The 13,035-nt window shown below is 47.2% G+C and overlaps 1 protein-coding gene across 1 annotated transcript; it reads left to right on the forward strand.

Moving 5' to 3' along the window:
• The first annotated feature begins 10,482 nt into the window (after positions 1-10,482).
• Positions 10,483-12,487, forward strand: TMSB4X (thymosin beta 4 X-linked). Its single transcript, XM_088833534.1, is given in 4 exon segments — positions 10,483-10,498; positions 11,519-11,632; positions 12,047-12,078; positions 12,080-12,487. Coding segments are annotated over 3 exon segments (210 nt in total). The 5' UTR covers positions 10,483-10,498; positions 11,519-11,532; the 3' UTR covers positions 12,158-12,487.
• Positions 12,488-13,035: the final 548 nt, after the last annotated feature.

The following is a 13,035-nucleotide window of genomic DNA, read 5'->3' on the forward strand; positions in this document are numbered from 1 at the left end:
TTACTTGCTGCCCCTGTTTCAGGGAGGAAAATGCAAATTAGATGCTGAAAAAGAAAACTGAAACTGTCGCATTAAATGGTTGGTTTCCCTCACCAAGCATCCTTGGGCATGTTACATCTCTGAGCCTCAGTTTCTTCCACTGTAAGATGGATGTTCTGGGTGTTTGCTCTGCCTATCCAGCCAGGTCGTTAGGGGAATGCTGGAACATGTGGGACAGTCCTCTGGGGATGAGCCTTGTATTGTTACTCTCAGCCATGAGTCCCCCCAAAGGCTCAGTCCACGTCCCCCAGCAGGGCAGGTGGACAGCAGACTCCCCTCAACTAACAAATGATTCTCGAACACCTATTCAATGCCAGGCTAGTTGAAGACCCTCTGAGACTCTAAACTCTGTGTAGGGCACTGATGGAATGGAATCCTTCAACTTTCTGGTCTGCCTTTTGAGATCAAATTATATCCTGTGAGGTTCAACAAGCAGCCCCCATTACCCCATTCCCTAGCATCTAATAAGAAAAGACCCTCATGAGTCTACTTCATGAAAATATATTTGCCATGTTTTATCTTTTTGAATTTTCTCCTTTGGAAATGGCGTACACTCTGAATACTATGGTACTGCTCAAGTGACAGCCAAGTTACCTGTAAGCATGGTGCTGACATGGTTTCTCCAGATCCTTCAATGTCGTATAGAATCTCAGCTGGGTTTGTGCATGATGGGGAGAGTAATTCACTTGCTTGGAGGTTACAATTAATCCCACCATGAGTGATTGGTATGGTTTGAACATGTCCTCTCCAAAATTCCTGTGTTGAAATCCTATCCCTCAATGTGAGGGTATCAAGAGGTGGGGCCTTCATGAATGTTATTAGTGCCCTTATAACAGAGGAAACCCCCCCCGCCACACACACACAGCTCCCTAGCCCTTTTGCCACTTGAGGCTACAATGAGAACTCTGTGGCCCTGAAGAGGGCCTTCACCCACCGATGCAGGCACTCTGATCTCAACATCCAGCCTGCAGAACTGTAGGAAGTAAATTTCTGTTGTTTGTAGTAATCCACCCAGTCTGTGGTATTACTGGGCTAAGAGTTCTTTTGGAGGACCGCTAAAAGAGCCATACCACGTAAGGAACAGAGATACAATCAAAAGCACGTCTCATAGCATAATGGCTTCTCCATGGAGGAATCTGGCAGAGAACACCTTAGTCAAGTGATCAACATTAACATCCCCAACAATGGAACAAACCAATACCACGTGCCTCCTGACGGGAGACACTGAGAAGGTCACAGCATCCCTTGTGTAGTATTCCTGCCAAAAAGGCAAAGCCCCAATCTAATCACAAGGAAACATCAGGCAAACCCAATTCAAGGGAAATTCCACAAAACAACTGGCTTGTCCTCTTCAAAAATATTCGTGTCATGGAACACCAAGAGAGACTGAGGAAGTTCTAAATTAAAATATGCTAATGGGACATCACAACTAAATGTGATACATGCTCCTGGATTGAAACCTGGATCAGGAAAAAAAAATGTTATAAGGATCATCTCAGGCTAATTGGCAAAATGTGAATTAGGTCTGTAGCAAAGATAACAGCGTTGGAGCAATGTGAAATTTCCTAGTACTGATAACTGTCCAGTGGCTATGCTGGAGAAGGTCCTTGCTCTTAGTAAATGCACACCAATTATTTGGGGGTAAAAAGTGTCACATTTGCAAAGGGTTTAGGAGATAGATGACAGATAGAGTGAGAGTCAGTGAATGATAAAGCAAAATATTACCAGTTGGTGAATCTGGATGATGAGTAAACAGGAATTCTTCATTGTGTTTTTGCAACTTTTCTATAAGTCACCTTGTTATCATAAACAAGGGGCCCATCAGTAATAATAAAGACACCCCAAACACTTGGGAAATGCCAAAAGTTTCGAGGCTCCCTCCCGGGAACCAGGGATCAAGGCCAGCTACATTCTTTCATATGCAAAACCAGATCAAGTATTTTAGCTAAAAAAGTAAGGCAGTTCTGCAGACATAGCCATAGAGTACAAAATAGAAAACTCAGACATTAAAATACCTCCTCCTGGCCCAAACTAAAATTATGTCCCTGTCTGGATGTAGACAGAAAAAGAAACTGAAGTCCAAATGTACGCTTACTCTTTGTGCCAAGGACCATAAGCAGTAAAATAAGAGTGGGGGCAGAGCGTGTGTATAAGTATGTTGGGTGAGCTACTTTCATGAATGAGGAGTTCCCCATGGACTATACAGTCCATGGAATTCTCCAGGCCAGAATACTGGAGTGAGTAGCCTTTCCCTTCTCCAGGGGATCTTCCCAACCCAGAGATCGAACCCAGGTCTCCCACGTTGCAGGCAGATTCTTTACCAGCTGAGCCACCAGGGAAGCCCCATCCTACAGTTAGTTATATTAATAATACTGCCCATAGAAGACTGTGTTTCACAAGTGACTGAATTTGACTCCTTGTCATCCTAGATCTCAAATCTTTCTCCTGAAGTATGCATTGTCTGAGCTCTAGACACCTAAAACCATGCCTAGAGGACTGGGGCCTACAGTTTCAAGTCAGGAGTTAGTTTGTGATCTTGGCTCAGCTAACCAGCTGAATACCCTTGGGCAGGTCACGAAACCTCTCTGTGCTGAGTTTCATCCTCTGGGAAAGATTGACTCCAGCACCTCATTCCTTTATCTGCATAAGGGTGCTTGAAGGATAAAATGACGCCAGAATGAGAAAATGCATTGATAAAGTGTAGAAACATCAGATAAATGTGAGTTGTATTACATAAGAATTACCGCAGCCCAGAATGTAAGGTGACACCTGTAAGCTGTTAGCCGGTCGTGTTAGTTTAATTTTTTTCCCAACTGTTGTCCAATATGCTGGTTCCTCTGAGCTAGTGCCTAAACCTTTTTAGGTAATCTGTTCTCGACTGGAATTTAGGCCATGCAGACAGCATGCAGGGGGAAGGAGTAGATTAAATTTCCACAGCAGAGTTCTTCAGTGGTTTATCTGATATGTGTGTGTGTGCATGCGCACTAAATCTCTTCAGTCGTGTCTGACTCTTTGTGACCCCATGGACTGTAGCCAGCCAGGCTTCTCAATCCATGGGATTCTCCAGGCAAGAATACCAGAGTGGGTACCCATGCCCTTCTCCAGGGGATCTTCTGGACTCAGGAACGGAAGCCGGGTCTCCTGCATTGTAAGCGGATTCTTAACCGTCTAAGCCACCAGGGAAGCCCAGATGTGTTGGTAGCCATCTCTTCCTTTCTGTCTCAGAAACCCTGCTGGGGACTTTCTCTAGTTCAAGAGACACCTCTTTTAGATAGACTCAGGTCCACAGACATTCAAGTGATCTCTGGAGAGAATCCATGAACTTAGACAAAAATCACATCTTTATTTGCATCAACCTCTAACCAAGTGTTAGCATTTCCTTCAAGGGTACGTGGAGGCACATCTCTTGGTCAGCTTCAACAAGAGACATTTATTTTTGTTAATGTTTATTTATTTGACTGCGGCAGGTCTTAGTTGTGGTATGTGGGATCTAGTTCCTGACCAAGGATTGAACTCAGGCCTCCTGTACTGGAAGCGTGGAGTGTTAGCTACTGGACCACCAGGGAAGTCCAACAAAAGACATTTATTTCTCACAGTTTGGGAGGCTGGGGAGTTCACAATCAAGGTGCTGGCAAATTCATTGTCTGGTGAGAGCCCGCTTCCTGGCTTATAGACACCCGCCTTCATCCAAACATTCTGTCCGTAACAGCAAGGAACCCCTGTTATCAGCAGTCTCTGTGATTGTGGCAACAGCAGAAATCACAGGTATTTTTATACATGTCCACATTTCGCAGATTATCTACACACTCATCTCCAGTTAGAATTATGCTGGGTGTGTGACCTCCTCCTAAGTTGTGTTATTTAATGCAGAAAGAAGCATGTATATCACTACATCACAATGCTTACAACTCTTGCAATAACTGTATGGAAATGGAACTACTTTCATTTGTGGTCCCAGGTTTTTTGTTTTCTGCATTTATATAATTCTGAGAGTCTAGAGGTTTCCTTAGTTTGCCCTGGCACAAAAAGAGTTAAGAACCCCTGAAGTTTACTCCACCCTGACTCCCCTCCCATTTCCTCAGAACCAGACCCTGGGGAGTGAAGAAATGGGATGAGATTCACTTTTCTTCTTTTTTATCATTTAAAAAATTGAGTTACAATTCACATAACATTAACCATTTAAAAGTGAACAATTCAGTGGCATTTAGCACATTCACAGCCTGGTGCAATCACTGCCTCTAATTAGTTCCCAAACATTTTCATTACCCTAAAAGGAAACCTTGGACCTGTTAAGTCGCCACTCCCTTTTCCTCCCTCCCCAATTCCTTGGCAACCTCTAATCTCCTTTCTCTTTCCGTGGAGTTGTCTCTTCTGGATGGTTCACATAAATGGAATCATACAATACATGGTCTTCCATATCTGGCTTCTTAGCAGGTTTTCAAGGGCCTTCCATGTGGCAGCATGCATCAGTGCTTCATTCCTTTTTATGGCTAAATAATATTCCACCATATGGCTAGACCACATTTCATTTATCCATTCATCCATTGAGGGACATTTGGGCCATTCCCACTTTTTGGCAATTGGAGTAGTGCTGCTGTGAAACAGCGTACAAGTGTTTGAGTGCATGCTTTCAGTTCTTTGGGGGCACATACCCAGAAGTAGAATCGCTGGGTCGTATGAACATTAACCATTTGCCTCTATGAAGAATATGATTAACTTTGAAATATTTAGTTAAGTCTATTTGCTAAAGTGAGGAACTCAGCTCTCTTTTTCCTGGTGCTTTCGTTTGCTCTATGTGTTGCCTTTGGGTGAAAAGATGACATCCTCCTCCTCATCTTCTTGCTTTGATGGAAATGATGCCTATGAGGTTCTTTCCCTGGGAAGGCTCCAGGGAGACTTGGGGAAGTGGGTGGAGATGCTGGGAAAGGCTTGTTCCTTCATTGGCCTCGGTATGTGCCAGTCAGTTCTGATGCGCAAGTAAGCCGATCACTGCAGGCATCCCTCGAACAGGAAAAATAACGTGGCAGAAAAGAAGGGAAGAGAGCTGGCATATGCACCAGGCATAGCTCCTTGAAAAAGGGCAGTGACTACCCCAGGCCACCAGCTCCAAGCGCAACTTTGAAGCTTAGCAGAGGAGGGAGAGGCTGAACCGTCATGTATACACTCAAACCTTTCCACACCTGGGCAGCTGAGTGGTCAAGATGAGAGAGGGCATTCCAGGCAGAGGAAGAGACAGATGAGCCAGTGGACCCCAGGAAAAGCCAGGGGCACTGGGGGCACAGGGGGAATGAGAACGAGAGGGGCAGGACTGGCTTTATAACTTGGGGACACAGTGCAGAATGAAAACATGGGGCCCTTGGTTGAAAATTGTTAAGACTTTCACGATGGCGGTGGCAGAGCATTAAGCGAAGCACAGTGCCTCTGTGTGTGTGTGGCGGGGGGGGCCTCGTGCCACAGCACACATCACAGGCCCCCAAAATCCAACCGAGGTAAGGAGGAATGGTTAGTCATCCAGGAAGCCTGATTAGGGCCCATGTGAGGTGTCCCCCCAAATTTGGGCCACCTGTCCATTGCCCACCTGAGCTTCATTTTTCTCACCGTAAAGCCATTAGCCACCTTCTGCAGATGATGTGGGAACTATATCCTATAAAAAGCTTTGACGTCCTTCAAAGAAGCACATTAAAATACACGAACACTTCCTACTTGCTAATGTTAATTCGGCTTCACAGTAGAATAAAAAGTTTCATTTTTAACACAGAAGGCCATGGGCTGTATCTAATGCCTCCCCTTTCAATATGTTATTTGACATACTAATTTTTTTTTAACCACCATAATATGAACGACTGCGGGAAAAATATTAAAGTAGTGAAAAGCTGTGTGAAACTGCCAGTGTTCATGATAAAGAATCCTCATTACTGTGACTGTGTCAGGCTGTGTCGGAGGAGACAAAGAGCAGATTGGGTTACTGTAACAAAATCATTTGAAAATTGGAGCAGGCAAATTTTTAATTGATATGATCTATGACTGTGATATGTATGCTTAAACGCTTTAGTGCTGGAAACCCTGGATGGTTTCTTGCGATGGAATAGAACTCGACCCTGAAGTGGCCTACAGAACAACGATGAAAGGCCTTAGGGTCAGTTTTTAGAGAAGTGTTGTGTTTCAGTGAGGCAGTTTCTGAGCCAGCTAGTCTGAGTTCATATGCCGCCTCAGGCTTTCACTGTGTGGTTTGGGGTAAGTTATCTGATTTCTCCAAGACTCTTTCATCGGCAAAATGGGGAACCTTAGGGTGCCTCTGTCAGAGATGTGTGCAAGGATTTGGGGAGATACATGCAAAGCTCCCCTGTTTATGGCGAGCCCTCAAAAGACTCTTGGCTATTATTATGGGCATGACTACTGCTGCTGTTGGTTTTGTTGTGCTGGTTCTGGTTGGTGTTTTTGTTATTATTTTACCCTCTGGCCCCTGCCTGCCTCACAACTTTATTTCCTGTCAGTTTTTCCCATTCAATGCAATCCCGGGCGAAAATCCTTGTCCCCTGCACATGCTGGAAAGTTCTCTGCCTTCTTATTGTTGCCGATGCTGTGAGGAGGCCAAGTAACCACTTGGAGGGGATGTTGTAGAGGCGAATTCAAGCCACAGAAGGGAAGCGGGCGGAATGAGATCCCCTGGAAAGTTCCCCTCGGCTCTAAGATTCCATCAGATCAACAAAGCAGACAGGGAAGTTAGCAGCCCCCGGTCTGACCTTCTCGAGAGTGTTCTCTGACTCTCCTCTGCTCTCCTAGCAGCATCCCCTCCTTTTCAACCCCTCGCTGGGGGCGCCTTTGGTTCCCTGGCACCGAGTGCAACGTGGAGCCACCCATGCTGGGGACTCCAGTAGAGCTAGGCCTCCGTGGCAGGGGATGTAGACACGGTAGACAGACCTTGGGAGATAATCTCTAGCAAATTACTTAGATTCCCTGAGCCTCAGCTTCTTCAGCAGTAAAATGGGCATATTAGTAGCCCCTGTGCAGGGTGAGAATTAAATCAGATGTTATACACAAAGGGCTTTTAACCGAGGATCTGACATATATAGCGAGACCACTAAATATCACCTCCCTGTCATCACGGTGGGCTGGGGGTGGGGGCTTGGGCTGTGTCTTCAAGGGGATTTGATTGAACAGATGCAGCTTGTGGGGCCACCGGGGAAGGTGGATCGAGGCAGGTGGGGGCAGATGGCAGGAGGCCCCGAAGCACAGACCAAGGGACCTGGGCCTCAGAAAGCAAAGAGTTGGGAGCCTCGCTTCATCCCCATTCCTTTTCCTCTTCTCTGGTCAGTGCTGTGCTCAAAATCGCTTAAAAATAATAGGATGAATTTTCCTGAACTCAACAGACTTCAAGGCCTATTTCTCCAGCTTTGGAAATAGCTTCAAATCTGTGTCCGGCCCGCCCCGGAAAGCAACATGAAACACAGCGTGCCCTGACACCACTTCCTGGTTCCACTGGGCACGGGCTCGGAGCTGGCCACCTTCCAGGGCAGGCGCTCTCTCGGCACGGTCTGCACAGGGTCTGTGGCCCCCAAGATGAGGAAGGCAGGGCCGGGGCCGGGTGGCTGTCTCCTCAGCTTTTGCTGGAGAGCACCGAGCACACCCTGCTTGCTGTTCTTTTGTCCCTCCAAACCGCTAGCCTTTTCTTGGGCTTGAGACCTCCCACCTCCAGTGGTGGCTCAGCACATGCTAACCCAGTTACGGACACGGCAGCTTCTTGGAGGCAGGAACGACCCCCTGACGTCTAAAACATCAACACTGAAAGGACTGAAGAGAAGAAAGCACGGTGGCCTGAGTCATAGGGGCAGAGTGGAGTCGAGTCAGGCTTCTGCACCGAAGCCAGTTAGTCCTGGGTCGTCCTTCATTGTTAACTTAGCAACTACTACATAACCAGGCATTGTGGGAAACAAGGCAGCTCGCCCCAGGCTCTTCCTGCTGGGCCTCAGGTGCAGACTCGGGGTCTGGGGCTGAAGAATTTTCTCAGCATAAGTACCACAGAGTGGCTACTGGCTGCGTTTTCACAGCCCTGGATCTCTAAGCCTCAGTTTCCCCACCTGTAAATCTCTCCTCATGGAAAGGCCCTGGGCAGGAAGGGTGAAAACACACACAAAGCCCCTATTACAATGCCTGCCTGGAATTATTTTTTATTGGCTGAAAAATTAGCAAAAGATCTCACGAAAATCTCAGTCAACTGGTCCTTTATAAGACAAAGAACTAATATAAAATGTGCAATCAATTCCAAACACTAAGCATTTTTTTTCCTCAACCTTCCATCCTAAATAATAATACAAAGCAAAAAAATAACAACCGTGTCTCACACTGTCTGAAGCATTTTGGCCTCCCAGCAACCCTGAGAGGTTAAGGACTGAACAAGCCCATTTTGCAGACGAGAAAACACAGAAAAATTCATTCACAGGCCAGGGTCACACAACTCTGAGGAATATTCCTTGAGTTCGCATTCGCTTCCATCTGCCTCCCGCTGTTCCATTCTTTCTAGCACCCCAGGCAAGTCAGGACATCCTTCAGGGCCAACACTCTTCCAGAGAGCCGCCCACCCACTTTCCCTTCCTTTCTATCGGTATCTAAACAGACAGGCAGCAGGAAAGCTGCCATTACCTAACTGGAAAAATGCTCCAGGCTTCTGCAGACTTCTACTCCAGCATTGCCTCTGCAAGGCCTAACCCTCTCTGAGGAAAAGGTCTCAGGGAGAAGCAGGGAGCCTTAGTGGCGTCCCCTTGTGATCAGGAGACTGAGGAGGAAACAAGTGATTTTTAACAGCGGCTGGGTGAGGGGAACTGGACTCTCCAAACCCCAAAGAGATGGTGTTGGCACGAACCAGCTGCCGCTGAAAAGGGCCCCAAATCCACCCTGAGTTTCCACGATGAAGTGGACTCACTGACCAGTCAACTAAGGGAAGGTCAGAGGGATGTGGAACCAGAGAGGTGACATCCTGTGCCTACATGAAGGCTCAGTGCCCCCAGTTCGGGAGCAGAATGGCTGCCCGCCGAGCAGAGCAGGAACTGGGGAACCAGACGGGTCACCTGCCCCCCACCACGAAGAAGGAAGTCTAGTGGAGGAAGAAATGGGGAAGTCGGAGGTGCTCCTGCAGTGGCTGTTAAGGGTCTATATAACAATTGATTTTAATCTCCAGTGAGACTAATGCCTCTGCCATAAACAAAATTAGCAAGAGGTTTCTAGAAACATTTTCTGAGGGAGAAGGAGTGGGGGAGCATTGCGCTGCCAGCTGCTTTATGTGAAAACCTTCGCAACCTAGCTTTTTCCCCCTTCACAGGCCTTGGGCAGCCCCACCCCCATGGTATTTGTAACTTGTTTCAGCCGCAAGGGGCGGGGGTCCCTCGTGTTCATAGAGTCAGGTGCCATTTTGAAAACTGCTCCACTGTACCTCGAGCTCCCATGTTTCCAGATGTAACTGAGATACGCACTTCAAAATGGAATCCTGCTCAAAAGACTCCCTTCGAAATACAGAGTTCGCCTTTTCAATTTAATCTTCAGGTTTTAGACATAATGGGATCGCAGCCTTTGGCCTTGTACCCGGGCCTCCTTAGCAATCACTTTTACAATTTAGGGAAATAAGGAACAGGAAAGTAAAGGAAGTTACCCCTAGTCCGGCAGCAAGTCAATAGCAGAGCTTGAGACTTAATTTTTCTAAGAGGGAGGCGACATACTCAATAAACCCCCGAAAAATTCACCACCAACTAGCAAATATTCCGGTTATTTGGTTTGGGTGCCCACCACAATTACAGCATTAAAAAAAAAAAAAAAGGCGTGTTTCAGTGAGAAAATTTGCTTTTAAAAAATCACTTAGGGTGCTTTACTTCCCAGTCAAGTCTAGGAGAATGCGAGAGGGGAGACAAAGCGGGCCAGGGTGGGGCGTAGGGCTTCCACTGGTCTGAAAGCTGAGTCACAGGAATCGCAGCCCTGCAAGTGGGCGAGGCCGCGGGGCGAGGGACACTGCACCCCGGCTGGGGGATGTCTGCCACGGACAAAGGCAGTTTCACAGTAAAGGAATGCCTGTCCCGCTAGGTACCACCCAGGCCCTTAGTTATCACGCTCGGATCCGCAAGGGCTGGTTTGCGCGGCCGCTGCAAAAATCCACGCAGCTAGAACCGACATAAAGGGGAGGGGGATGCGTTACGAAGGAAGTGTGGCGGGGACGGGGCGCTTTACGCGCTTTATTTTGCCGCCCTCGTCGTGGCTTGGTGCATGGGTGGACGCGGGGCCCCCCACAAACGCCAGGCGGGCCCCGGACGCCGTTCCGGAGACGAAACCCGGCGCGAAGGAGTTAAGCGGGCGGGAGGGTGACGTCATCTCATTTGCATAGGAGCGCGCATATAGCTGCGCCCGCCGCGCCCCGCTCGTCACTCGGCGGCGGCCACAGCGCAGACCAGATTTCACTCGCTCGCAGCTCGCTCCGGTGAGCCCCGGGGCCCCTACCTCCTGCCCTCAGCTCCCCTTCCCGCCCCGCGCTCGGTCCCCTCGCTGCCCGCAACCCCGAAACCCAGCGCGAGGGGTCGTCCTGGGAAAAGGCTGCTGCCCGGGAGCATGGGGAGTGCCAGACCGTTCAGATGGGTAACGGGGTCGGGAATTCGGTGATTTTTTAAATATTTAAAACTGGCTTTTTGCTATTGCTGTTTGGAAGGGGACAAAGGCATTCTGCATAGCCTCTTAGGCGGTTATGAATCAGGAATAGAAAGATCCTTTGTTCCAGCTCACACCCACCCTAGCCCGGAGCTTCAGACTCACATTATTTTCTGTCGCCTCCGGTGGCTTCGTGGGCTGTATCTGTTAGGTATAGGGCTGCGGGGCTATATTATGAAGTCTTGAAAACGTCCTTCTTGCAGGGGGACGTGTGCAGAGCTGCCGAATTGCTCCTAAATGCAGATCCTAATCGATCTAGCTTTGTGTGCGGCTGGCTGCATTGTTGGCGAGAGGGAGGAAGCGGGTAGGGCGGTGGTCGGTGGCGCCCGGCCGCAGCTGCCGCCTTTGTGAGAAGAAAAGAAAGCCGCACGGCTCGCATCTTTGGGGAAGAGGCCAAGTATAGAAAAAAAGAAACATTTTGTGTAGCCTTGGCTTCATTGTCAGAAATCTTACTCGGATTTTCTTCCCCTTAAACTTGAAATGACTTCACTTTTATGTTGAAACGCCGCAATTAATCGGCAGTGATTAATTTCACGCTGGCGAGAGATTCCGCCTCCTAACGTGGGCGGTCTTCCCCATTTGGCCCCTCGAGTTTTGAAATCTTAAAGGCGGCGGGAAAGCGCTCTTTTTTTTTTTTTCCCCTGTAGAAAGAGGAAGATGTTTAGTTCTGAATGAAAGTGGAGGGAGTTAAAAGTGCGTCTTCAGGCAGGAGACAGGAAGGCAGAACGCGTTTTCTGAGCCCAGAAAGACGAGGGGTAGGTGGCTCACCCTCAACCTCTTGGCTTTGTACCTGCAGCGCCCTCTGCAACCATGTCTGACAAACCCGATATGGCTGAGATTGAGAAGTTCGATAAGTCGAAATTGAAGAAAACGGAAACGCAAGAGAAAAATCCACTGCCTTCGAAAGAAAGTAAGCCACCCCCCTTCTTTCGAAAAGGCTGAGAGGGAGTGGCCGGGTGGGTAGGAGAGGATGGGAGGAGCTGGGAGAAGAATTGGGGTGGGGGCAGGGAGTGCGGGAGGAGCCAATAGCTTTTTGATTCTGGTGGCTTGCAAAGGTTAATTTAAAACTGCTGCAGCCAACAAACAATGGGGTTTAATAATTTAATATTTAATATTCCATATTAACATGCAAATGCAGGTATCCTTTTATCTGTAAAAATGTTCTCTTTTGTATAAGCATTTCATGATGGAATGCCTATTGGTACATGATAGAATTTGTATGATAGAGATGTTTTCAAAAGAAAAGACTGTAATCCTATGTTAGGCTATACTGAATTCGTATCTTCACCCGCTCCGTCTTTTTTCTTTTTCTTTCCCGTCACAGCGATTGAACAGGAGAAGCAAGCAGGCGAGTCGTAATGAAGCGTGCGCCGCCAGTATGCACTGTACATTCCACAAGCATTGCCTTCTTATTTTACTTCTTTTAGCTGTTTAACTTTGTAAGATGCAAAGAGGTTGGATCGAGTTTAAATGACTGTGCTACCCCTTTTCACATCAAAGAATGGAGAACTACTGACAACGTAGGCCGCGCCTGCCTCTCCCATCTGCCTGTGTGGCTGGCAGGGAAGGAAAAGAACTTGCATGTTGGTGAAGGAGGAAGCTGGGTGGGACGACAGTGAGATCTAGAGTAAAAAGCTGGTCCAAGGTGTTCTGCGGGCTGTAAAATGCAGTTTAATCAGAGTGCCATTTTTTTTTGTTGTTGTTCAAATGATTTTAATTATTGGAATGCACAATTTTTTTAATATGCAAATAAAAAGTTTTAAAACGTGGCTGGTGTGACGCCTTGGTCTCTGAAAGGAGCGGCTTACTCAGATGAAATCTTGGTGAAAGGGTCCAAAGTGGGTGACCTGGGGAGTGATAGATGACAAACATCTGGCAATTTGGGTAAAAGACCACAAAATGGGTTTCATCCAGGTATTCGAAATACCTCGTCTACACTGGGTAATTGGGAAATTGTTTGTTTTCTTAGGCTGATTGAATTCCTCCTATCTGGAGTTGAGTGAAAACTGACAAAAAATATTTGCAGTCCTTTACTTTTAAAGGGTTTGTTAAACCTACACTGAACCTCATCTGACCAAAAAATTGAAAGTGGTATAATTCCCAGCACACTACTTCAGGTGTCAAACTTGGTGTATTTAGCCAGTTGCCAATCTTGTCATGTAGGGAAAAACGACGTTTTATTTAACAGCTGCTTCATAAAGGATTGAAGACGTGCTTCCTTCTTTGTCTAATGGCTGATTCCAATTCGAATTCAATATTTAAAATTGTTTTTTGTAAAATAAGTGCACTTAGGATTAATAAATATGACTTAAA

The sequence above is a fragment of the Moschus berezovskii genome, chromosome X (genome assembly GCF_049115385.1).
Source record: "Moschus berezovskii isolate FMDL1 chromosome X, NW_MosBer_1.0, whole genome shotgun sequence".
Taxonomy (NCBI): domain Eukaryota; kingdom Metazoa; phylum Chordata; class Mammalia; order Artiodactyla; family Moschidae; genus Moschus; species Moschus berezovskii.